Genomic DNA, 27,093 nt, shown 5'->3' on the forward strand with positions numbered 1-27,093 from the left:
AAACAACCAACCATCATCTTCCTTCATCAATCTATCCATCCAAACAGACTGTAACCCTACCAGCCATTCACCAATCTGTCCATTCATTAATCCATTCATCCATCTAGACAGATACATCTCATCCAGCTACCAAACCCAACCACTGACCCATATATCTATCAGTCCATCCATACAGACACCAAACCCAACCAACCAACCACCCATCCATTCTTTCCTCTACCTATCACACACATTCATACATTCTTTCATCAATCTATCACACCAACCATCTATCCACAAAAAAAAATTCACCCAACCTTCCAATCTCTCACCAATTTGTCCATCCATCCATCCGTCCGTCCGTCCAACCGTCCATCTGTCCGTCCGTCCATCCATCCACCCACTCATCCATCCGTGCATCCATCCATACTACTCTATCCATCCATTTATTCATCTGTTTGTCCAAATAATTATCAGTTCTAAATAAAAAAAGTAGTGTAGTAACAGCACCACAAACCACATCATTGATTATTGTCCTATAACAGCACAAAACACATTTTACCTAACAGTACTTGCTTTCAACAACTCATCCATTCATCCAACCATCCATCCATCCATCCATCCAAATACTAATCAAATGTTGTAAGAGCATCACACCACACTACACATTATTGTATATAATAGCACACCCTGTTGGGAAGTGGAGCTTTTGTCCTTCAGATCATAAGGTCATGAGCTCAAATTCCAGCACTGTCAAGCTGCCATGTGTGGGTCCTTGTGCAAGATCCTTAATGTGCTTTCCCTTTCTCTTGTGTACTGCTCTTTATGCATGGAGAGCTGCTAGAATATTTAGAGGTAACAGTATAGGATATGGAGTCTATCAGTGTGCATTTCATTATCGAACGGCTGAATTTTCCTGTCAGGGTCGATCGCTTGTTCAGTAAGATGAATGACATGGCAACCAGATGCGCTCTGCAGTGAATGTTTTACAAAAATAGGCACCGTTTAACAGTAGCCATTACTCTTAAAGGCCAATTAAAAACAGCATTACCACCTACCATCTGTAGCTGACAGCCTGAGCTGTGATCTTTCAGTATGTGTGTGTGTTTGCATGCTTGTGTGACAAAACCCAAAAATCTAGGCCAATTAACAAACCTAAGTGGAAATACAAGCAATTATAGAACCTCTCTATTGTAGCTCCACTGGGAAACCACTCGGCTCTTGCCTGAACACTTAACTTTTTTTAATTTTTTTAGCAAGTGTTGACCTTGGAAACACTTGGCTCACCTTTGACCCCCCTTTAGCTAAACAGTGGGATTCCCAAGCCTTGGCAGTTGCACTAATTAAAAAGACCCTCAGGTTTTAAGTCAGCGTGAAACATGGCAGTATTGAGCAAGTCTCGCCGCATAAATAAGTGTTTATTGCAAGAGAGAACAGTTTGAAATTAGTTTAATAAACCCAGAGCGAGCTAGGAGCTGTTCAGGCTGCACATAAAGCTCCCGTGAATAATGAGAAGGAACAGAATAGCAAAGCCTGCACAAGTTATTGAATTGCAAAAAAGGAATTAAGATGAAGGTAATGGCAGAAAAGCTATTCCTGTTCAAAAGTCCTGGAGGAAAAAAAAAAAAGTAAAGCGGGCTAACTATCTTAACTCGGCTTCTAAGAAATTGAAGTTCCAAGTGGCGATAAACTAAAGCACGATATTACTAGCAGATCTGAGCTCGATAGGATAAATGGGATTTTTTAACATTTCAGAAAGCTGAGGATAAATCTCTGGTAAAAGGTAAAATGAACAGCGCGTGCATCACTGGCTAAAACTTAGCATTTAAGTTAACTTAAAGTTCTTAAGTTTCTTTTTTCTTAATCTGACCTGGTAGTGAAACTGATAGAAAGACTGGATTTCAGAAAAGTAACAATAAAACAAAAAAAAAAAAGAAAAAAGAATAAAAATTTAAGGTAAATTGCCTTTTTTGGATGTTAAAGTCCTCAAGATACTGTGATATATTTTCTTTATGGATTTACACAACAGCCAGTAGCAGATTCAAGCAAATTGAATCAAACCTCCGACAGTAGCTGAGTGAGATACCCGAAAGTAAATATAAAGAACAATGAAAAGATCAAGATTCACTCATACTGACGTAGCCTAAAGAAATCGTGACTCACTCTGACTAATGAAGGCGAGAAGGTTAGGGCTAAGTGCATTGCTCAGCTCAAGTGTTGGGATTTGATCTCATAACTTTCTGAATATCAGGAGTCTCTGGTAATGCAATAATTGTGGCTCATTCATTAAAAAAAAAAAGGATGAAAAAAAAGGTAAATCTTTTTTTAATTAATTAATTAATTAATTAATTAATTACGTTTTTCAGAAAAACCCATTTTCATCAGTATGTTACAACAAAATTAGTTTGTGAGTCTAAATTTAAAAACCGATAAAACTGACTAATAGATTATCAGGAATTGATTGAATGACCAGACACATCAAACTAAATACGAGATGGTTATCCATGAATCGTTCCCTAGGGACAGGGGATGGCTGATTTTTGATAACATTTGATTAAAAAAAAAAAAACGACGCCTTAATACTCTCTCCAGCTGACCCGCGATTGCAGCAGAAGGTCATTAGAGCTAAAATCCTAATGAACTTTGACACCTGAGCACATGATAAGCCTAAGCTTTAGGTCACATCATATTAACATTCCTCTGATACCCAGCCATCGATCGAGAAGCTGTTATCTCCTGAATCGATAACATTCTCAGCTGCATAATAAATCTAATTAAAAAAAAAAAAGATCTGCATTGCTATTTGGTTATTGCATCACCTGAAGGCATCATTTAAATACATTATGGATCCGGAGCACATTAGGAGCAAGCGCTGAGGGGCGAAACTGACTAATTGATAAAAGTGAATTGACTCGGTTTCTCAGGCAGCTCATATATTAACCGCATTATAAGGTGATGAAGGTGATGGAGCTATAAAAGGATCTGTTTTACTTGGACGCCAGCCATATTTATGCGTGTGCTTGTAAACACAGGCCAGGCTACGGTACCAGGAAATCATTTCCTTTCATTTTTTTGGGGTTTTGGAATATGAAGGCAGGAATCATTGCGGTGGAATTATCAGTTGATGGACACGAGCTTCCTTGCTGCGCACCTAATCATCTATTTCTCCTGAGCTCTGTGTCAGATTACACTATTTATAGACCTCATTTTCAAACAATGTAACATGAGACAGAGCTAATATTTTTGCACTGTATTTGTTTTCGTCTTAAACGGCCTAGACATAAACGTCGCACTTCCTTCGCACTTCCCGGTGGCGCACGAGTTTGTTTGACCGAATATATATACGAGGAATAAAACTTTTATTATTTTCCTAACAGCTTCAGCAAAGTGTTTTCTTCCTTTTATACCACAGAAACATTTTTATGCATTGATAGCTACTAAGCTCCTGTTAGCACTTAGCAGCTGTACGTCATTCCCTCACCAATCTGTCTCGTTTTTCTTCTTATATAGTTGATGGATATAAAAAAGCGAGTTGTTTTGTTACTGAGAAAAAACGAAAGCCCTTCATCCTGAAGAGCGTCGGAAAAAGGAGCAGCAAGATCGAGACGATGGAGATTGCTAAGAAAAGCGTAAAAACTTCGATATTTAATATAATATAATTAAATTGTATTCATTTTAATTTGATAATAATAATTGTTATTAGTTATTTTATTGTATTATTTTTTTATTTAATTTAATTTTGTTTTATTTTATTTTTTGCATCTGTAAACGTAAATAATCCCTGAGGATTAGCTGCTAATTAAAATGACTGCATTGATCCACAGTTTTTCTTCATTTGCATTACAGCTGAACACAAGAAGTTTAATGATGGTAAATAACCGCACAAGAAGCGGGAAAATATTTTCTTTGCATCCTTCTTTTGCATTGTGAGACGTCGGAGTCGTTCCAGATCGAGACACTGTGTGGAGTTATGAATAATTGACACTCGGCAGATCGGATCAAAAGCCTGGCCTGCTTCAGTTTGTGTTCCTCTGTGTATAGAAGTTTGTGTGCAAGTGCGAATTAGGGGTTGTGTGTAAATTAGTTGTTCTAGGTGTTTTAGAAGAACAGACTTTTTGTCTGAAAATATTTCAGGTTAAATGAAGCCAGTGTAATGGAAAAATGTAAAAGTAGAATGTAGAATTGTTGTGCCATGGTCAGAACAGAGGGTGCAGCTAACCAACTGATGGAGAAAGAAAAAAAATCAAAGTATGCTTACCTGAGAAAGACAAAAGTAAGTAGCCAATGAAGGTTTTTGTTACCTTATAAGGAATTAGTTCCTGTTCCCTAAATCTCTGGTTTAGAAAGATGTCTATAAAAGTGTATGTGAATATTCGAGACCCTTCCTCTCTGAGATTTCTTGGAAAGTGGTGGCTCCTGTTGCGCAGCAGAACGAATGAAACTCTTTTCTCTCTTTCCCGTGCCTACCAGTGTGCTATTTTATAAGACATCCACTGCACCAGTTGCGTGTGAGTAAGACTTTTTTTTGCTTTATTGAAGGTTTATCATGGCTCCAGTAGACATACGCTGCCTACTTTTTTTTTTCTTTCTTAAATCTGGTCTTTTTATTCTTTGTGTACGAGCGGTTCCTCTAGAAACCATACCATATCCGAACACACGCATCGATATTAACCTATCATTCATGTTACAACCAGAACTTCTCGGGCTGCTATACATTTACTTTTACATTTCTGGCATTTCTGGCCCTTATCCAGAGCGACTTACATTTTATCCCATGTTTATACAACCGAGCAATTGAGGGGGATTTGAACTCACAACCTTCCGATCTGTCGTCCAACGTCTTAGCCACATCCCCTATCCCCTATATGAACATACAGCACACCTCCTGACCAATCAGATTCCAACATTCAGCCACACTGACCTACGTATGACATCACCCAGCTTTAGTTTGGACTATGATTGATATTACTGATCAACTCACTCATGAAATATTCTTCACTTTTTATTTTTTTTGTAGAACGTCAATCATTCTAATGTAACATAAAAATCACTCTTCAGCATATAGTCTCATGGCCTATTAAATGCTCAGCGACTCGTTTCTGAGCTCACTCGGGTCACACGAGTCTGATCTTTCAAACCCAAGAAATCAATCTCTCTCTCTTATTCCTTCACGTTATTTATTTATTTATTTATTTAGTTTTTTATTTATTTATTTTTAAAGAGGTTTTTCTCCAAAGCCATCATCTGTGGTTGATGGCTCAGTTGATTTGTTCGTTGTAGACTGTAGTACTAGAAAAGTGTGTGTGTGGTGTGTGTGTGTGGTGTGTGTGTGTGTGTATGTGCTGTACACTTCAGCATTAACAGCAGCTGTATATCCTACACACCACACATCATCAGGCTTTTGTCCACCGAACAGAAAAGCAGAAATTCATCCTTGTCCTTTAGGGCGTTTATTATCACTCGCTTTTACTGCTGCTTTGTGTTTTAGACGTGTTCCGGTTATGTGTGTGATGATAAGCGAGTATTTCCCCGTGAGATCGCAGCTCATGCTTGAGTAACTGCTCTCTGCGTGCTCCTTTCCACCTACATGTGTTTTTTTTTTTTTCATTAATTAGACACATGCTCTGGAGAGCAAGGACATCGATACACATGTTTTATCTCTGGTAGATACCCACGCATATGTACACACACACACACACACACGCACACACTCTTCCATCTCATTCTCTTCACACATTATCACTGCGTCTGAATTGTCTCACTTTCTCCGTCACTCTCTAGCTGTTGTGTTATTGCTTCTTCTGGTTGTGTGTGTGTGTGTGTGTTTTATGTGTATATTCATCTAAATATAAACCTCCAGCTCAACAATCCATCCCAGCTTGTCAAGCATCATTGTCAAGCGTAATGACGAGTCTGATTACTGGCATTAACTAATTAAAGCATGCTTTTTTAAAAACCAAACACGTAATTTAAAGGAAAAAAAAAAGGAAAGGGAAAATTCCTCCACGCTAATTACCTTCAGATCGGTGAGCAGTCAAGTAGACGAAGCTACACGATATCTAAAGTGTCACAAACACGGCATACAGGAGCAGGAAGTTCCTTCACGGACCGGTTCACATATAAGAAGGCGGATTTGTTTGAGGATAAGAAAAAAAAAACTAATTGAAAATGGATTGTTTCTCTTAGAGAAGCGAAGAAGTGTATTTCTGTGTGTACAAGCCTCTGTGTAAAGGAATTCTAATTAACTCAGGAAAAGTTCGAACCTGATTTCAAACACAGTCAAACATTTGTATTAATTGATTTCTAAATAAATAAATAAATAAATAAATAAATAAATAAATAAAGTGAAATCATGACATAGAAATCGTTTGACTCGGTTTAATGCATCCAGTAAATTACAAACCGCTGTCATTATATCAGTTTAAGGTGTAGTGTGTGTATATTTATATAGTGTGTGTGTGTGTGTGTGTTGGGATGGTAATAGTGTAGAGTTATGTGAGATGTGTGTGGATTTTTTTGTAACCAAACATCACTCATGTATCCTACACGGCGAATACGTTCGGAAATAGACTAAATAAATCAACAAGCATTAACGTCATCAACGAAAAAGTCTTATTAATCAACAATTTTACTGGATTTTAACCCTTTTTTTTATCTCAACACTGGGGGACATTTTAAAACAGTGTAAACAAATGAATGACTTTATGGCTGCTCTAAAATAATGAGTGAGAATTTACTTTGAAGATACAAATATTTGTGTAGGAAAAAAAAAAGGTTTTTGGAACGTTTCTATGAATATATATTATTCCTGGTTAGTAGGCTAGATAAAAATTCTTTTAGAAAAAAACGCCAAATTAGGAAGAAAAAGAAGAAGAATTGAAGCCCGGAGAATCTGAGGTCCATCATCTAACACTGTGTTGTGTAACATGGCAAAGAATTCCAGCACTGGTTTATTTTTAATCACTCGGATTGTTAGCATGTGTTCGCTTTTTTAGATCACTTACGGTTTATTAATATGGAAGGTCACATTTTTTAATGTTCTGAGTAAAACAAAATAGTCCTTATATCCTGATAGACCTTCACACAGTCAGTGTGTCTTTCTAGTCTTCCTATGAGTGTCTGTTACTCATGATATCTGTGTGTGTGTGTGTGTATTCCAGATCTGGATAAACCCATGCTCACTGTACACCAGACTATCAGTGATGTAAGAGGTAACTACTACCAGGAGAAGACAGTGTTCCTGCGCTGTACCGTCAACTCCAACCCTCCGGCTCGCTTCATCTGGAAACGAGGCAACGTTCCCATCGAGCAGAGCAAAGACAACGGCGTGGACATCTACGAACCGTTATACACACAGGTACACAACATTTCAGTTCCAGTTTGCTTTCTAAAGCCCCGGACAACTAAGAATGATATTCTGGTGATGTTTGTTTAGAAGCTGGTTAAGCTTGTGCACCGTTTCTTGGCATTTCTGATTTTCAGAGAATTCTGTTGTATCGTTTTTTTAAGACGTCTCCAGAAGTCTGGCAGTGATTTACTGCTACATGAGTGTGGAGGATGATGTTATTTGTTTTGTTATCGGGCAAACTTTTGTGATTGCACACTTGTTTCAAAGCAAGATGGTTTTTATTTATTTATTAATTGATTTATTATTAAAATTGATTAATTGATTTTAATTATTATTTGTAAATGTATTTATTTATTTATTTGTAAAATATACTTATTTATTTATTTATTTGTTGGTTATTTATTTATTATTATTTTTAAAAATATATTTACATATTTAAAAAAAGTATTTATTTATTATTTATTTATTTTTCAAATTTAGTTGTTTGTTTGTATGTATGTTTGTTTGTTTTTGATGGCACAGGCAACCAATTGGAACCCCCCTAAAAATGCCATAATGTGATAAAACATGCAATATAGTAGTATGCTTAAACGATCCCTCTTTAAAGATGATTTTTTTATTTTATTATTTATTATTTTTAATTTTATTTATTAATGAACGATACTTTGCATTTTTTTTTCATGAAATGTTCTGGAAAAAGTTCTCATTCATCGGCCTTTTTTATTTTTAATTTTAGAAAGTTAATTTTTTTTAAAACAACAAACCAGGATCGTCCACAATCATGAAAAAACAAAGATGAGACAAATCCAAAAAATTATTATTATTATTATTTTTTTAATTAACCCTGTTCCTTGTTTTGCATAAAACTTTACAGTGAACATGTTTTTGTGAAGAACTTAAAGATCTCTGGTACCAGACCATCTGCATCTGGTACAACCGACCCAGACTGGAGTTTACAGATGTTCGGGGGAAATAAATCTTGGTATTTAAAAAAAACAAAAAAAAAACAGATGAGATGGAGATGGAGCTAGAAAGAAACTGCATGTTTTTTTTTCTTTTAATCGTCCTTAAAAATAGTTAAATCTACACTAAAGAGTTCTTCGGCTTGTCCACGAGGAGCTCTTAAAAACCAGGTAGAATCATTAGAAACCTAAATCTCGTCATCCAGAGAATCATCCTTGAGGAACGTTCGTGTCACGAGGCCTGAACGCCAGAGGGAGCCGTCGCCCGAATATTAACTGTTTCTGTTCACTTCCGGTTCTATGACCTATATAAACCACACGCTATCCTAGTTTCATTGCGAAGCATTGTTTCCTTTGTGTTACCTGCCAAACCTTGATTTATCTATAGTCTCGTTTCCTCGTGTATGACCTTGCTTGTTTTTCTTCTGACTTCGTTTCTTGGACTAGCGTTTTGGTTTTGACTTTCTCTTCATTGCTTTCTGGTTTTCGACTCTATCTTTTCTGTGACCTCGACCAAGATCTTAGCCTTTGGCCCTTTACATCATCCGCGTATGGATTCTAATACCCCTACGTCTGACGGTACGTTACAGAATGCTTCGCCAGAAATGAGTCCAGCGGATATGCAAGCGGCACTGTGGCGGCATTACCACCAGCTCCAGCAGCTAACCACCAGCTCCAGCAGCTAACCACCAGCTCCAGCAGCAGCCACTGGATCAGGCAGCCGCCGCCGCGCCAGCGCATGACACCCGCCGCGAACTTCCTCGTTTTGCCCTTCCTGAGAAGTTTGACGGATCCGCCGATCGTTGCCGAGGTTTTCTTCGTCAGTGTGATAACTATTTCGCTCACCAACCTGAGGCTTACCGCGACGAAAGAACCAGGTGCGCGTTCATATTATCCTTACTAACTGGTAGAGCGCTAGATTGGGCAGCAGCAGTTTGGGATTCTGACCCCCAAGTTAAATCATCCGCGGATTATTTCGCTAATTTTATAAGGGAAGTGTTCGAATACCCAGCGGGCGGCAAGGATGTTTCCGTTCAGCTGCTGGAATTACGCCAGGGGAGGGACTCCGCCGCGGATTATGCTATAAAATTTCGCACGTTGGCAGCGCAGTCGGGATGGAATGACACTGCACTCATGGCGGTCTTCCGCGAGGGGCTCAACCCGGAGTTACAAGCAGAAATGGCATGCCGCGACACGAACGTCACGTTGTCCCAATATATTTCCACTGCCATCCGTCTGGATAACCTGCGTCGCCAGCACCGCCCTACAGCCGCCACCTCACGCCCCCTGCCGCGTTATAAAATGGAGGAGCGACCGCACACAGAGAATTATTCTGAACCCATGCAGCTGGGAAGGGCACGAGTTACAGCAGAGGAGCGTGAACGGCGTATTAAACTCAACCTCTGCTTCTACTGTGGAAAACCCGGTCATAGAGTGCTCCGATGTCCTGAAAAATCATCTACGCCACAGGTAGAAAACATAGTTCACTTATCCAAAGTTTCTCTTCCGGCATATCTTCTCCTTGCTCATTCTCAGTTTTTTGTCACAGCACTAATTGACTCGGGCTCGGCGGTCAATCTCATGGACGAGATGCTGGTGCGCGATCTACACATCCCCACAGTCCCATGCATTCCCCCGCTCAGAGTGACTGCCATTGACGATCAGCCCATCGGAGGGGGCCTCATTTCTCGGCAAACCCAACCTATCGACCTCCAACTGGGATTATTCCATCATGAGCGTTTATCGTTCTTTGTCATCTCCTCCCCGTCCAACCCCATAGTGCTGGGCCTTCCATGGCTACAGCTTCATGACCCAGACATCTCCTGGAAGGACGGTGACCTCCGAAAGTGGGCCCCTTTTTGCATAAAGAACTGTTTTTTGAACCGCACTCCACGTCCATGCCTCGCTACTTCCATTGAAAGCCCAGCCTCGTCCAGCCCCACTTTGCTCCCTCCTGAATACTACGAACTACGTGAAGTGTTTAGTAAGGAAAAAGCAGCCAGGCTCCCACCACACAGACCATGGGACTGCACCATTGAACTCCTCCCCAATGCCGTCCCTCCCAAGAACCGAGTTTACCCTCTCTCCATTCCAGAAAAGAAAGGTATGGAGGACTACATCGAAGAAGCCCTTGCAGCGGGTTATATACGGCCCTCTACATCTCCGGCGGCGGCGGGTTTCTTCTTTGTGGAAAAGAAGGATGGAGGGCTCTGCCCATGCATTGACTATCGCGGTTTGAACGCTATCACCGTGCCCTACCCTTATCCTCTCCCCTTAGTTCCAACCGCCCTTGAACAACTACAGGGGGCCAAGGTGTTCACCAAACTCGACCTACACAGTGCCTACAACCTGATCAGGATAAGAGAAGGAGACGAATGGAAGACTGCTTTCCACACCACTAATGGACACTACGAGTACCTAGTCATGCAGTACGGGCTCACCAACGCCCCGGCGGTGTTTCAATCTATGATAAATGAGATATTCAGGGACATGCTCCACAGCCACGTTATAGCCTACATTGACGACATTTTGATCTACTCAACAGACTTGAAACTACATGTTTCCCACGTTCGAGCAGTCCTCCACCGCCTGGCAACCCATAACCTCTTCGTGAAGTTGGAGAAGTGTGAGTTCCACCGTTCCTCCATCACGTTTCTCGGTTACGTGATTTCACAAACAGGGGTGGAGATGGACCAGTCAAAAGTATCCGCGATCATGTCCTGGCCTGAGCCCACCAATATTAAAGGCCTCCAACGATTCCTGGGGTTTGCTAACTTTTATCGCCGTTTCATCCGGAACTATAGCACCATAGCCAGTCCCCTGACCTCGTTATTAAAGGGGAAACCACAGAAACTAAAATGGACTGATCAAGCCAGAACAGCCTTCGATAAGCTTAAGCACAGCTTCTCCTCCGCCCCTATACTCCGACATCCACGACCCGACTTACCTTTTACAGTAGAAGTGGACGCCTCGAACAGCGGGGTGGGAGCAGTACTTTCTCAACGCCAACCAGAGTCCGGCAAACTACATCCCTGTGCCTTCTACTCTCGGAAACTAACACCGGCGGAATTGAATTACGACGTGGGCAATAAGGAACTTCTAGCTATGAAGGTGGCCCTCGAGGAATGGAGACATTGGTTGGCGGGGGCAGCTCACCCGTTCCTCATACTCACAGATCACCGTAACCTGGCGTACCTCCGTGAAGCTAAGCACCTCAACCCACGCCAAGCCAGGTGGGCCTTATTTTTCTCACGGTTCAAGTTCACGGTCACCTATCGTCCCGGCACAAAGAACAGGACGCTGACGCTCTCTCCAGAATCCATGAGGTCAGCGAATCACCCTCACACCCCAGTAGTATACTCCCACCATCCGTTTTAGTAGCCCCCATTCGTTGGGATTTCATAGGAGAAATTGAAAGGGCTTACACCTCCGAGGCTCCCCCCCCAAATTGTCCCCCCTCCAAACGTTATGTTCCCACCATGTACCGTCTAAGACTGATCAGGTGGACGCACGAATGCCCCAGCTCCGGCCACCCCGGCATCCATCGTACGGCCCAATTGCTGCGTTGCACCTTTTGGTGGCCTTCTCTTCACCAGGATGTGGAAAGGTTTGTACGCTCATGCTCTGTCTGTGCCCAGTCCCGAACCGATCGCCATCTGCCTGAAGGCCTGTTGGAGCCCCTACCCGTCCCACGCCGTCCCTGGTCTCACATTTCTATTGATTTTCTCACTGACCTCCCCGAATCACAGGGTTTCACAACCATCATGGTTATCATTGACCGATTTTCCAAGGCATGCAAATTAGTTCCCATGAAGGGATTACCTACTTCCATGGAGACTGCCGTGGCAATTTTCCACAACGTCTTCCGGAATTTTGGGCTCCCCGAGGACATTGTATCGGGCCCACAGTTCACCTCCAGGGTCTGGCAGGAGTTCTGCAAGCAACTGAGAATCAAGGTCAGTCTGAGCTCAGGATACCACCCCCAATCTAACGGGCAGGCCGAACGTCTGAACCAAGAACTAGGAAGGTTCTTGAGGGCTTACTGCAGCAAGGAACAGCATCGATGGAGTGAATTCCTCCCATGGGCCGAATACGCTCAGAACTCCCTCACCTATTCCTCTACGGGGCTGACACCCTTCCAATGTGTTTTTGGCTATCAACCACCCCTGTTCCCGTGGTCCGGGGAGCCCTCTGATGTCCCCGTGGTGGACGAATGGTCCAGGCGAAGCCAGGGGATCTGGGAACGAGCCCATGTTCGCCTTCATCGGGCTATACGTAGACAGGCGATGCAAGCCAACCGCCGACGCCAACCCCACCCTACCTACCAAGTGGGTCAAAAGGTTTGGTTATCCACGTGCAACCTGAAACTCAAGCTGCCATGTCGTAAGCTCAGCCCCAGGTTCATTGGCCCCTTCAAGATCATCCGCCAGGTCAATCGCGTCTCGTTTCGCCTAGAGCTGCCCGCCTCCTACCGCCTCGCACCCACCTTTCATGTATCCCTGCTCAAGCCCTATCACGAGCCACAGACCGCGGACCCCTCTGCCCATGAGCCACCCCCTCCCCTGGACATTGACGGTTCCCTCGCCTATCGGGTCCACACCATTCTTAACTCGCGTCGTCAGGGCCACCGCCTCCAATACTTGGTGGACTGGGAGGGATATGGCCCAGAGGAGCGATGCTGGGTCAATGCAAGCGATATCCTGGACCCCGCTCTCATAGACGAATTCCACCAGAACTTTCCCCACAGACGCCCTCGACGCGGAACACCTGGAGGTGTTCTTAGATGGGGGGGTTCTGTCACGAGGCCTGAACGCCAGAGGGAGCCGTCGCCCGAATATTAACTGTTTCTGTTCACTTCCGGTTCTATGACCTATATAAACCGCACGCTATCCTAGTTTCATTGCGAAGCATTATTTCCTTTGTGTTACCTGCCAAACCTTGATTTATCTATAGTCTCGTTTCCTCGTGTATGACCTTGCTCGTTTTTCTTCTGACTTCGTTTCTTGGACTAGCGTTTTGGTTTTGACTTTCTCTTCATTGCTTTCTGGTTTTCGACTCTATCTTTTCTGTGACCTCGACCAAGATCTTAGCCTTTGGCCCTTTACATCATCCGCGTATGGATTCTAATACCCCTACGTCTGACGGTACGTTACAGTTCGCTTCTTCAGGGCTCTTCACACTGTGGGTAGAGGAACCTTTCACACTATATGATATGAAAGCCTTAAGGAAAACCACTCGGTAGCATCAGACAGCAAAACGTCAAACATCATGGAAGTGTACATCGTGTGACAACAAAGGGGAAATACGTGAGATTGAAAAATTAGCCGTTGGATAGCAATGAACGTCTCGTCAACTACGCGACAAACTATTGGTCAAAATGATTATAAAGCTGTAGAGCCCTGGAGGACTGGATTTCTTGGATTTCTTATCTTATAAACCTTTTTTTGTAATAATAATAATAATAATAATAATAATAATAATAATAATAATAATAATATGTTTACTTAATTAATTCACCTCTTTAGTGTTTTGTGTAACTTGGAATTTAGCCTTCTTTTTTATCTTCTTAATAATAATAATAATAATAATAATAATAACAGTAGGTTTATTTATTTATTTGTTTGTTTGTTTGTTTATTTAGTAAGTTTATTTCTGGGCATTATTTAGAGCTTATTCAGGAAAAGAATGGCTGTAAAACTCTGCCTTTATGAAAATATAATATATAGTTAATATATAATTGTTCAACAGGTGAGGCAGTATTTCTGATGGAATACTAAATCACTGGACTTCCTGCTTGTACACAACCATGCAATCTATTATTTTTTCCAATATAAGAAGCAGAACACTAACCCTCCCTGGTCGCCATTCAAAAACATCTATTTGGTTAAACACAACATAATGCAATCAAGCTCATTCTTAATACATCTCAAACAGGCCGTTTACAATAATATCGATAAAAACCTGACGCTCCCAATCAGTGAAATCACGCTTCATTCAAACCTAATGCCCCTCTCAGTCATTCTAATTATAGACTGCTGTGAAGCTCTGTTTTGTGTTTTTTTTTTATTTTATTTATTATACTACATGCCCTTATCATTTAGACCACTAACAGGGTACCGGATTTGCACCACAGAAGCATGAGGAATATTTGGAAATGAAAAGAAACGTCCTGTTGTTGTCACAACACACTCGGAGACAGTGAGCAGATCCAACACGGCTTTAATAACTAAGGCAGGGAAAAAGTCAGTACGACAAAAGGAAATATCCAACTCAAGAATTCTGGAGCAGTAACTCGGTAATCTAGCATCAACAGTTTTAATACTAGCCGCTGGGCTCTGTGGGTGAGGGCTTTAAGTAGGCGCCGTGTGATTGAGTGCAGGTGGTGCGATTAAAAGTCCGGTGATTGGGAGCGCGGGGGTGCGGCCGAGGTGTTCGTGCCTGTGACAGTTGTGTTCTCTGTGGTCTCTCCGGGGTCAGGCAGCATGGAGATGTGGGAAAGTCATGATCTGGATGCCATTATTACCAGTCCAGACCAGTTTGCTCTATGAGAAAGCAGTGGGAGGAGACAGAGAGAACTGGCGGCTTTGTAATGCATCATTTTAATGACAATTATTTATTTGGAGTCTCAGGAATATTTAATATTCACAAACCGTGTTTTTTTTTAAAATTATTGCTCCATAAATATTGAAGTGATTTCCAAAAATGAAGCAATGGCATCGTGTCACATGACCGGCCTGAAGACATATTATTGGTCATTTGTTATGTTATGTTCTTTTATGGGTCATTTATTGGTAAATAATTTTGCAGATTATACTCCAGTTCAGTGTAATAGGCTATTTTGTGAGGATTTATAATGTTTAATTTCTAGTCAGGTCTGTTGCTTTTAGGGTATGACACTATAAAATGTAGACAAGTTCAAGAGGGGGGGTGAATACTTATGCAACACACTGTATCTAACAACTAGCGTACTGATGGATTGGGACACAGCCATGTTTGGGATGTGATGCAATATAAGTACAGCAGTGGGTTTTTGTGTTCATAATAAAAAAATAAATAAATGAAAAAATATATATAATAATATTCAGAATCAGCTTAATTTCTTGTCTGAGGATAAGTGGTAATGGTGAGTGTGTGTGTGTGTGTTTACAGGGTGAGACTAAGGTGCTAAAGCTGAAGAATCTTCGGCCTCAGGACTTTGCGAACTACACGTGTCAGGTGTCCGTCCGCAACGTTTGTGACATCCCGGATACATCGGTCACCTTCCGATTGACCAATGCCACCAGTGAGTTGCAGGTTTCTTTAGTTTTCTTTGCTTTGCATTCTATGAATTGGTCAGAGACTTATACTTGTTGACTTTTGTAAACAGTTTGTACTGTCAGACTTTACTTTAATTAATAGAATTTACAAAGAGTTGTATGTATGTGCTGTGTGGTCATCGGTAGGGAGCGGAGCTTAACAAAAATGTACCTTTATTAGGAGCCCAAGGTCAGATTGAGCTGAGAAAGATTTGGTGTATTAAAATAGCCAACATCAGCCAATCAGCTTTCAGCAGGCATTTCATATAGGATTTGTTTTGAGGCATGAAACAGTAGCAGGAACTATTTATTTATTTGTATGTTTATTGTTACTTGAACCCTTGTAAAGAGTGCTTGGACCCTGTAGATCACATCTGTGCCTGTATTATTACTGATTCTATTAATGATAATAACTATCTATCTATCTGTCTGTCTGTCTGTCTGTCTGTCTGTCTGTCTATCTATCTATCTATCTATCTATCTATCTATCTATCTATCTATCTATCTATCTATCTATCTATCTATCTTGTTAGTCTAACTTGAACTAGCTATATGAGGAGTGCTTGGACCCCGTAGATTGCATCTGCGCCTGTATTATTACTGATTCTATTAATGATAATAACTATCTATCTATCTATCTATCTATCTATCTATCTATCTATCTGTCTGTCTGTCTGTCTGTCTGTCTGTCTGTCTGTCTGTCTGTCTGTCTCTTTAGTTCAACTTGAAATAGCCATGAGAAGAGTGCTTGGATGATAATAATAATAATAATAATAATAATAATAATAATAATAATAATAATAATAATAATAATGAATGCATTTATTATTTATTAATATTTTGGCATCTCTTACAAATTAATGTAAGAATGATATGATATAAGAATGTAAACGGATGCAGAGTTGCTCATCTTGTTTGGGTTATTAAGAAGCACGGATGTACACGAGCATAAACACAGTGACTCAAACTTCTGTGACTCCTTTAGAGACCCTCTCATACTATATTAAGTCTGGATCGAGAGTATGGTAGCTATTCCTTTCACTTAAACACACACACACACACACACACACTATAAACACTTTGTAATAGAAGCACACCGAGGAGCAAAACCACTGGCAGAAATTGTAATTTGTTTTTCCGCATACAGAGCATGAGAGAAGCCCCGGCACTGGAGCTCTGATTTGTTTTTCTGTTCGTTTTTATTCTCTCTTCTATTTCTGAGCAAAAAAAAAAACAAAACACAGAGAATGTGAATCCAGAATGAAACCAAAGAAAAAAAAAAGAATAAAGCACACACAGGGCTCGCTGCAGGACTGCCATCTTCGATATTTGTAAAATCTCCCGTAAAATGACCAGAGCTTTGAGTGTTTGTGTCGAGGAAACTGAAGGAGACTGGACTGGACTTGTAGAATTTTAAGTGCACACTGTTTCATATTCCATCTGAAAGAGAGACAAACTACTTAAACTAATTTAACCTAGATTTATACAGTGATTGTGAAGTGTGAGTGCATAGTGTGCCCTACATGTATGTCATTTGGGACACCGCTTAAGTGAAAGCCGTGGGTCTGAAATGTAACATTTTCATAATAATGAAGGAATCATGGAGAATTATGTTTCAAGAAAGTAATTCATGCAAAAATGGGAATAGATGGAAGTGCTGTAAATTTTGTAGTTCATGGACCTGCTCATATTAGCAGTTTATCTCACATGCACCTGCATGCACACGCTCTTTCTTCCTCTCCATTATCCGTCTCTGACCCAGAGATTCCCAGTCTGATACAAGTCCAGCGCTATCAGATCAGACTCTTGTGTGAGTACGGTGTACGGCAGAAAGACCAGAGATATGACTCGATACGATCAAACATCCGCTGTTGAAGGGAAACGAGCAGAGGAAATGAAAGAGGAGAAACTTGTATGAAAGAAATAGAAAGAGAGAGAGAGATAGAAAGTGCTAGAAAATAGCTTTGTATTGTCACAGGTGATGCACCTCTCTGATGCCAACGATACAAGACCTCAGACACAGTAGCATCAGTTCTGCAAACCAAAACACTGGCCTGATATCAGTCAGCCAACAAGTAGTGGTTCTACACACACACACACACACACACACACACACGGACATACTCACCTGCATAGCTAATCAGAGATAAGACCCCCGGCTACACACACATCATGGCAGGGCATGTGAGCATGCAGGCCACGAATATTGCCCCTGGCAGGATTTGTTCCCCTGCCACACACACACACACTCACTTTCTCTCACACACACACACACACACACACACACAGACTTGCAAATCTACACATTATGTATGGTGCTCCTGGCTCAGTCTAAGGGAGTGAGATGTCTACTGAAACACCATACACACACACACACTTCTTAAATAAGCTTTTCTTTCATAGCAGATAAAATTTTATGACATTTTCAAGCCCGTCCTTTCTCAACCAATCACATGCAGATGTTTATTCACATACTAGTATAGTAGTAGCTAAAAAAATACCCATCAGGCTTGGTGTGTGGACATTCGACACCCAAGTGGAAGAGGACTGGCACAAGATGACAATTTCACTTGAAAAGAAAGAACTTGTGGAGTTATTTAATAGTCTGTTCACATGTAATGCTGTTATCGTTAATAAATAACGATACAGCAGCTGTAAACAGTCCTTTCCTCTCCAGCCTTTTTAATTATAGTCAACGGAAAAGCTTGTGACTTTGAAACCAGAGATTCCTTCCTCATCTCCTTCCAGAAAACTTTACCTGTGGACCTGATTTTGTGATTTGGATTAAAGCCAGAATTATTGCCAGCAAATTAATCAACATCGAACAAATCAGATTAGAGACTTGCTTCTAAATATAGTTTCCATAATACATTATGGACAAGTAGATCGTGGGGTTAAGATGCTATGGTTAAGAATGCATGGATATATCTAGTGTGTGTGTTTTTGTGCGTGCGTGTGTGTGTCAGTGCTTCACTGCTCATTGTAGGTTTGTAGTTGTAGGTTTGTATGTCAGAGGGATATCGAGGCAATTTTCTCGTCTGTCCTTGTGGCATGAATGGCTTCGGGATTATATTCTTCCTCAAGTAGGTCAGGACACAAACAGACAGTCAGACACACAAACACACGCACACACACTTACTCACTATACACACAAACGGACAGAGTGATTGATTTTTATATAATGATGTGCACTTTCTTTTGATGTTACGCCACATCCCGCTTTCACGAATGACAGAGCCATAAAATGACATTCAGGATTCGCTTCATATCTCAATCTGTCTCACTTGTTGTCTCATGTCTCTTTCACTCACTCGAACCAGAAAGGCTTTAGTCTCAATTATTGTGTCTCCAAACTAATCAACACTAACACAATAGGCCTTAGATATCAGTTTTAGTTGAGATGTAAAGTGGGGGAATGTTTTTGTAGACACACACTAATGATACACACTGACTGGGTTTCACAACAAAATGAATGGAATTTAATGAGTGATTTTGCTAAAGGATACGATTTGAGGGCTAACAATCAAGGTTCACGTAAATAAAGAAATTTGCACAAGCTCTCCCCATGTTTTTCTGAACTGCCCGGATCGTCATTTATGCCACATTTCTTGCATCAATGCTCCTTTAGACAATTTACCAATTTACGAATCAATTCGTTCCTGTTCAGGTTGATAAATGAGGCCCAAAAAACATTGCATGCTTCAGTCAGTGATGCTCCAGGGCCAGGACACACACAATGTAGATTAATATCGCGCACTTCCAGGCTTCATGACGATAATTTGTTCCAAACGCTCTCGTTTAAGAATCAGTCGGCATTTTAAATGCACCTGAATTTCCTCACTATTTACGAGGAAGATAAAATTAAATGATGAATCCCCTCAGACGAGAGCCGAGCCATTTCGATATTAAGGCCAATTACCTTGACTTACTGCTGCTCGGCTTTCAAAATAATCTTCGCCGCCGAAATCTTCATAGCAATAGCGTCCTTTAAAAAAAAGTCCAATATTCCTCTCATCATAAAGATTAATTATAGACACCCAAAAGCTTCACATATTTCGTTATTCCCATGATACTGTGAGGTGTAAATGAAAACTGGAATGAAATATGGATTTGGAATCTGCAATTTCAGACTACGACGTACTCTCAGGTCCAGAGTCTCCTGATGTATCTTCATGTCCATTAGAGAAACCAAGCGAAGCACATGCAACCTTTTACGATTTAACATTTTTTTAAACATTACATTTAATCCCCTCAAACATTGACATTAAATGGAATTAATTAGGGTTTCATGTCATCCATAATATCCAGGTACCAAAAAGTTGTAAGCAGGTTATTAGTCCACAGTTCAGATTGGAAGAAAAATTCAAGACAAAGTTCATGGGCAGAAAGGCAGCTGTAGCCTGGACACACCACTGCTGGTGTGATAACACCAATTTTGAACAGTTTGGCCCATTTGGAGTAAAATGCTATTCACCATGAGGACACCTTCTCGACAGTGAAGCATGGTGGTGGTAACATCATCAACTTGTAGGCATGCTTTTCTTTAGAAAAGACTGGGAACTGGTATGTCCATTTATTAGGATATATCCATAGCACAGATGGGTAGAACTGTTCATAGTCTGGATACGCCATTCCTGGGATTCTTTATGGATGACTGGTGAGTTTTATATTATTCTGTGTGGAGTTTGCTGATATACATGTTGGAGATGCAAATCAAAAAAGTGTGCTGATTATTTGGACTTGGCCAAAAACTACATTTGGAGAAATGGAGGAACAGCAACGTTGAGGATCTCCAGGATGAGGAGGAACCATCGTGGTATAGTACTAGCATCATCTTGTATGCATGCTTTTCCTTGTGTGGCCCAGTCTCAAATTTCTATTCACCATTGATTTCCATGTCCCAATGGACTGAAGATAAACAAAAGATTATCAGCACATCCACATGTACCAAGATTGACAAAGATCTAACAAATGTTTTGAAACAGAACAAATCTCAATTATGTCAATTCCAATTTGATGTTAAGTGTGTGAATACCTATACAAAGCAGTGCATGTTGGGAAAAGGACATTAAAATGGTCAATTGTTCTACATGAGGCAAACATAACGCTTAACACTGACCATTTGAGAGGTGCTCACTCGCTGGCTTGGTGGAAGTCAGCAATTTAATAAAAACAGCAGAAAGGTATAGAATGAAAGCAGAGCAGGGTTATATTGCGGTATTGATCAGGCCGCCTCTCATTACACCTACGCTCCACTGCTATTCTTTATCCTTAATACATCCTCTACTGACTACTAATACACCATCATAGGTAATGAGAATGAATAGGCATGTGTGTTTAGAGTGTGTGTGTGCATGTACACAGTGTTTCCCCTTGGGAAAGGGCATGTCTGGGCATGTTCACTGCTTAATGATTCGGCTAAAATGGACTGTAGCACTTAGGTAAAGTACATATGCGAGATGAAGCACTAAATAAGTGAGGATATTAGAATATATATACAGTGCTCAGCGTAAACGAGTACACCCCTTTTACAAGTAACATTTTAAACAATATCTCAATGAACACAAATACACTTTCCAAAAATGTTGACAAGACTAAGTTTAATATAACATTTGTTTAACGTATAACAAAGATAACAAAAGTAAGGTTAATAATATAACTTACATTACACATTTTTCAGTTTTACTCAAATTAGGGTGACGCAAAAATGAGTACACCCCACACCAAAAGTTACTACAGCCAGTACTTTGTATGGCCTCCATGATTTTTAATGACAGCACCATGTCTTCTAGACATGGAATGAACAAGGTGGTGACATTTTGCAACATTCTTCATTCTTCCATTCTTCAATAATGACCTCTTTTAGAAACTGGATGCTGGATGGAGAGTAACGCTCAACTTGTCTCTTCAGAATTCCCCATAGGTGTTCAGTTGGGTTCAGATCAGGAGACATACCTGGTCACTGAATCACTTTCACCCTGTTCTTCTTCAGAAATCCAACAGTGGCCTTAGATGTTTGTTTGTGATGGTATGACGGTAGCATCATTTTCATGATGCCATCAATGAAATGCAGCTCCCTGACACCAGCAGCACTCATGCAGCCCCACACAAGGACACTGCCACCACCATGTTTCACTGTAGGCACCTTCTTTGTATTCCTCACCTTTGTGACATTTATCTTGGTCTCATCACTCCAGAGTATAGAGACCCAGTAGTCTTCATCTTTGTCAACCTGGGCCCTGGCAAACTCTAGGTGGGCTTTTATGTGCCTGGGCTTTAGGAGAGGCTTCTTTCGTGGACGGCACCCATGCATGCCATTCCTCTGCAGTGTACGGCGTATTGTGTCACAGGAAACAGTCACTCTAGTTTGGCTTTCTACTTCTTTAGATAACTGCAGTGAACTTGCATGCCGATTTTCTTCAACCCTTCTCAGCAGACGCTCCTGTCAAGGTGTTAACTTCCGTGGACGACCTGGACGTCTCTGTGAGATGGTTGCAGTTCCATCTTTTTTTAATTTTTGGACCACTTTTGCTACAGTATTCTGACTGATAAGTAAAGCTTTGCTGATCTTCTTGTAGCCTTCACCTTTCTGGTGTAAAGAAATTATTTTCTTTCTCAGGTCTTGTGACATTTCTATTCCATGTGGTGCCATGTGGCTGACAGCATAAAATGGGAAGGGGTTTTCTTTAAGTAACACCCTTTTATAGTGAACCGTCTGCTGGACACCTGTGTAATGAATAATTAGACTCATCTGTGGTTGAATTCTTGTTAAATTAGACATTTGTAGTCTAAAATTTAGCTTTGTTCCAGAGACTTTCAGTGGGGTGTACTCATTTTTGCATCCCCCTAATTTGAGTAAAACTGAAAATTTTGTTCTCTAATTTATATTATTAACCTTTATTTAATGTTATAAGTTAAACAGGTGTTATATAAAACTTGTCTTGTCAACATTCTGGAGATTAAAATGTTACTTTTCAAAATGGCTGTACTCATTTATGCTGAGCACTATATATATACACTATATTGCCAAAAGTATTCGCTCACCCATCCAAATAATCAGAATCAGGTGTTCCAATCACTTCCATGGCCACAGGTGTATAAAATCAAGCACCTAGGCATGCAGACTGTTTTTACAAACATTTGTGAAAGAATGGGTCGCTCTCAGGAGCTCAGTGAATTCCAGCGTGGAACTGTGATAGGATGCCACCTGTGCAACAAATCCAGTCGTGAAATTTCCTCGCTCCTAAATATTCCACAGTCAACTGTCAGCTGTATTATAAGAACGTGGAAATGTTTGGGAACGACAGCAACTCAGCCACGAAGTGGTAGGCCACGTAAACTGACGGAGCGCGGTCAGCGGATGCTGAGGAGCATAGTGCGAAGAGGTCGCCAACTTTCTGCAGAGTCAATCGCTACAGACCTCCAAACTTCATGTGGCCTTCAGATTAGCTCAAGAACAGTGCGCAGAGAGCTTCATGGAATGGGTTTCCATGGCCGAGCAGCTGCATCCAAGCCATACATCACCAAGTGCAATGCAAAGCGTCGGATGCAGTGGTGTAAAGCACGCCGCCACTGGACTCTAGAGCAGTGGTGACGCGTTCTCTGGAGTGACGAATCGCGCTTCTCCATCTGGCAATCTGATGGACGAGTCTGGGTTTGGCGGTTGCCAGGAGAACGGTACTTGTCTGACTGCATTGTGCCAAGTGTAAAGTTTGGTGGAGGGGGGATTATGGTGTGGGGTTGTTTTTCAGGAGCTGGGCTTGGCCCCTTAGTTCCAGTGAAAGGAACTCTGAATGCTTCAGCATACCAAGACATTTTGGACAATTCCATGCTCCCAACTTTGTGGGAACAGTTTGGAGCTGGCCCCTTCCTCTTCCAATATGACTGTGCACCAGTGACCAAAGCAAGGTCCATAAAGACATGGATGAGTGAGTCTGGTGTGGATGAACTTGACTGGCCTACACAGAGTCCTGACCTCAACCCGATAGAACACCTTTGGGATGAATTAGAGTGGAGACTGAGAGCCAGGCCTTCTCGTCCAACATCAGTGTGTGACCTCACAAATGCGCTTCTGGAAGAATGGTCAAAAATTCCCATAAACACACTCCTAAACCTTGTGGACAGCCTTCCCAGAAGAGTTGAAGCTGTTATAGCTGCAAAGGGTGGACCGACGTCATATTGAACCCTATGGATTAGGAATGGGATGTCACTTAAGTTCATATGCGAGTCAAGGCAGGTGAGCGAATACTTTTGGCAATATAGTGTATATATATATATATATATATATATATATATCTATATATATATATCTATATATATATCTATATATATATATATCTATATCTATATATATATATATATATATATATATATATATAGTGCTATATATATATATATATATATATATATATACAGATTGCAGGAACAAGTATTCAGAGGAGGGGTGGAACAGAGGAGGATGCCACAACATTATTCAGCAGCTCTAATTGAGCTGGGTGTCGTTAAGTCAGCGGTCATAAATCGCTTTAATGATGCCGTTGTCGCGTCTAACATTGCAGAGCGCTAATTACTTTCTATCTGTTGCTGAGCGGCGTTGTTGTTAATGCTAACTGTCGTTTGTTTGGAATTTAATACCAGACAGACTTGGATTGAACGATCATAGAATTGACAAGGTTATGAGAAGACTGAATAGCGAGTACCGTGATTGGCATTTCAGATACTCACGAGCTTGTAACATCATTTTTTTAGATTCAATTTCCAGGCTCGTTCATTTAAGGATAAAAAGATACATGGCAGATTTAGATCTCTTTCAGTAATTAGGGTTGTGTTGTGTTGATATATACCCTCGAGGGTTTTGTAGATAATTAGAAATAAGATCTATATAGAAAGAATTATATATAAAATATAGATGTTAAAATTGCAGGTTTTTGTTTCTGTAAGAAATGTTTCTATAGAATCTCTTCTGCAAAGAGCATGTACAAGACCTCTTTGTCAAAAAATATCGATCTGATGAAGGACAGAAAAGAATTTTTGAAATATTAGACATACCACAACGGAACACTGTGAAGGCCTTCATCAACAACGGGAACAGGACGTACCTGAAAAGGACAAGATAAAAACCAGGGAGACTGTCAAGAGACCTACAGCAACGTTACAGGAGTCACTAGAATATCTGGTAAGCTGTCACTCTCTGCATGTGACAGCAATCTCATATGACTTTGCTATAGGGTAGGTTAGCTAGCTGGTAAAAACAACAATACAAAAAAAAAAACATCCTAGCCCACCGAAATCACCCAAACCTTGTGGAAAAATATTTTATGGTCTGATGAGACCAAGGTTGAACTTATGAAAAAATACATTTGGCACAAAAAAACAGCTTATTTCAGTGAAGCATGGTGGTGGCAGCATCATAATATGATTCTGCTTCTCTTCTGCCGGAACTGGGGCTGTAGTCAAGATAAAGGCAATTATAGCTAGCTCCAAATCTCAGTCTGTTTTGGCACCAAACCTGCAGCAAAGTATTAGCTAAGGGGTATGCACACTTGTACACTTAGGGTATTGTAACTTTATTCCCTAAATTCTTTCTGTTTGTTTTACAAGTTTGTTGATTGCTATATTGCATTTCCTGTGGAAAAAGATATCACAACTGGTGAAGTGGATAAAACTTTTACAATGTCGTTACAATGGGGTGGATATATTAGGCAGCAAAAGAATAGTCAGTTGAAAGCAGGAAAATTGGGCAAGAGTAAAGACCAGAGCAACTTTGGACAAGGTCTACACAATTGGCATTCATGTGGATGTTACTTTGCCACCTACCTAAACTTTGTTGCAGACCCATTGAAATACACCCTTTCATGGCAAACTTATTCCCTAATGGCAGTAGCCTCTGTCAGCAGTATAATGTTTCCTGTCACACTGCAGAAATTGAACTGGAGTGGTTCTTGGATCTCAAGCCGATCAAGCATCTGTTGGATGTGCTGGACAGACTAGTGTGATCCATGGAGGCCTCACTTTTACGGATCTCCTGCGAACATCTTGGTCTTGGTGCCAGATACCACAGCACAACTGGTCTTGTGGAAGCTATGCTGCAATAGAGTGTCAGAGCTGAACAGTCAGTTGGAAGCAGGAAAAATGAGCAAGAGTAAGCATTGAGCAACTTTGTCAAGGTCCAAATTGTATGTCTAAACGAGGGCCATTCATGTGGATATTACTTTGCCACATACGAACTACCTAAACTTTGTTGCATACCCCTTGAAATACACTCCTTCAACCTACAGCCTTATTCCATAATGGCAGTAGCCCCTTTCAGCAGGATAATCCTCTACGCCACACTGCAGGAATTGCTCAGGAGTGGTTTCTGACTGGTTCCTGGATCTTAAGCTGATCAAGCATCTGTGGGATGTGCTGGACAAAGTAGTCTGATCCAGGGATGCCTCACCTTTAGGGATTTTCTGTGAATGTCTTGGTGCCAGATACCACAGTACACCTTCAGATGTCTTGCGGCCATGCTGCAATGGACTGTCAGAGCTGTTATGGTGGCCAAAGAGAGGCTGACGCAATATTAAGCAGATGGTTTTCATGTTGTGGCAGATTAGTGTATGTGAAGACGTAATATTTCCAGAGAATCTATATCTTGCTTTCTAATAAGGTTCATTATGTTCTTGTAGGCACAGTATCCAATTTCACCACAGTGTGTTTCACCAGGGTCTCATATTTGGCCACAGGTGTCCATTTGAGAAGAATATGCATTATGTAATATTTAAATTTTATATTGTTGTGCTTTTTCTGATAAATAAGCAGCCTGGATGCTAATAATTGAGATTTGATTCAGGCGTTTTGGAAGTCCTCAGTGTTAGCGATGGCTTAAAAATGAATGTATATTTCAGCTTTTTTATGTTTTACAACTCAATTTAAGGTTTTAATGTAAAGTCAAGACACTTCTTTGCTCACTTGGTGCTCTTGCGTGTTTCGATAGAGAGATGCTCTCAAGCACACAGGTCTCATCATTCACTTGTTCTTTCACCTCATTTCCCCCCTTTTTTTTTGCTACGAGGAGCCGACTCTCACTTTGTCTCTGTCTCCATCAGTTATTCTCTCTGTCTTGTCACAAAACCGACAAAAGTTCTGTAAAACACATTGCTAGCATTACCATGGGACCGGGCAGGAAGTGATCTGCTACTATCTTCCTCCCAATATCTCAGAAAATTGAAACAATAAATTCTTTCCCCCTGCAATCTACACCACCTCTCTCTCTCTCTCTCTCTCTCTCTCTCTCTCTCTCTCTCGCTCTCTCTCCAGCGATCTCTCTTTTATTTGCTGTACAAATATGAGTCTTGAGGCAGCCAAGAAGCTGAACCCATCCTCTACTGTCTGAGGAACAATGAAGCAATCAGAGCCACGACTGGAGGATGAGCAGAAATCTCTTTTTTTATTTTTTTTTATCATCCACGACTGCTTTCTTGTTAGATTCCGACTACCATGGCATCAATAAATGGAACTTTCTAATGAT

The 27,093-nt window shown here is 40.9% G+C and overlaps 1 protein-coding gene across 1 annotated transcript in view; it reads left to right on the top strand.

The window, feature by feature from the left end:
* LOC131351081 (MAM domain-containing glycosylphosphatidylinositol anchor protein 1) overlaps positions 1-27,093 on the top strand; it is a 200,064-nt gene that overhangs the window by 93,815 nt on the left and 79,156 nt on the right. Inside the window, exons 5-6 of the mRNA XM_058386253.1 lie at positions 7,140-7,336; positions 15,439-15,571. Of these exons, the coding sequence (XP_058242236.1) occupies positions 7,140-7,336; positions 15,439-15,571 (330 nt within the window). The remainder of the gene's footprint in view (positions 1-7,139; positions 7,337-15,438; positions 15,572-27,093) is intronic.

The sequence above is a fragment of the Hemibagrus wyckioides genome, linkage group LG03, assembly GCF_019097595.1.
Source record: "Hemibagrus wyckioides isolate EC202008001 linkage group LG03, SWU_Hwy_1.0, whole genome shotgun sequence".
Lineage (NCBI taxonomy): Eukaryota > Metazoa > Chordata > Actinopteri > Siluriformes > Bagridae > Hemibagrus > Hemibagrus wyckioides.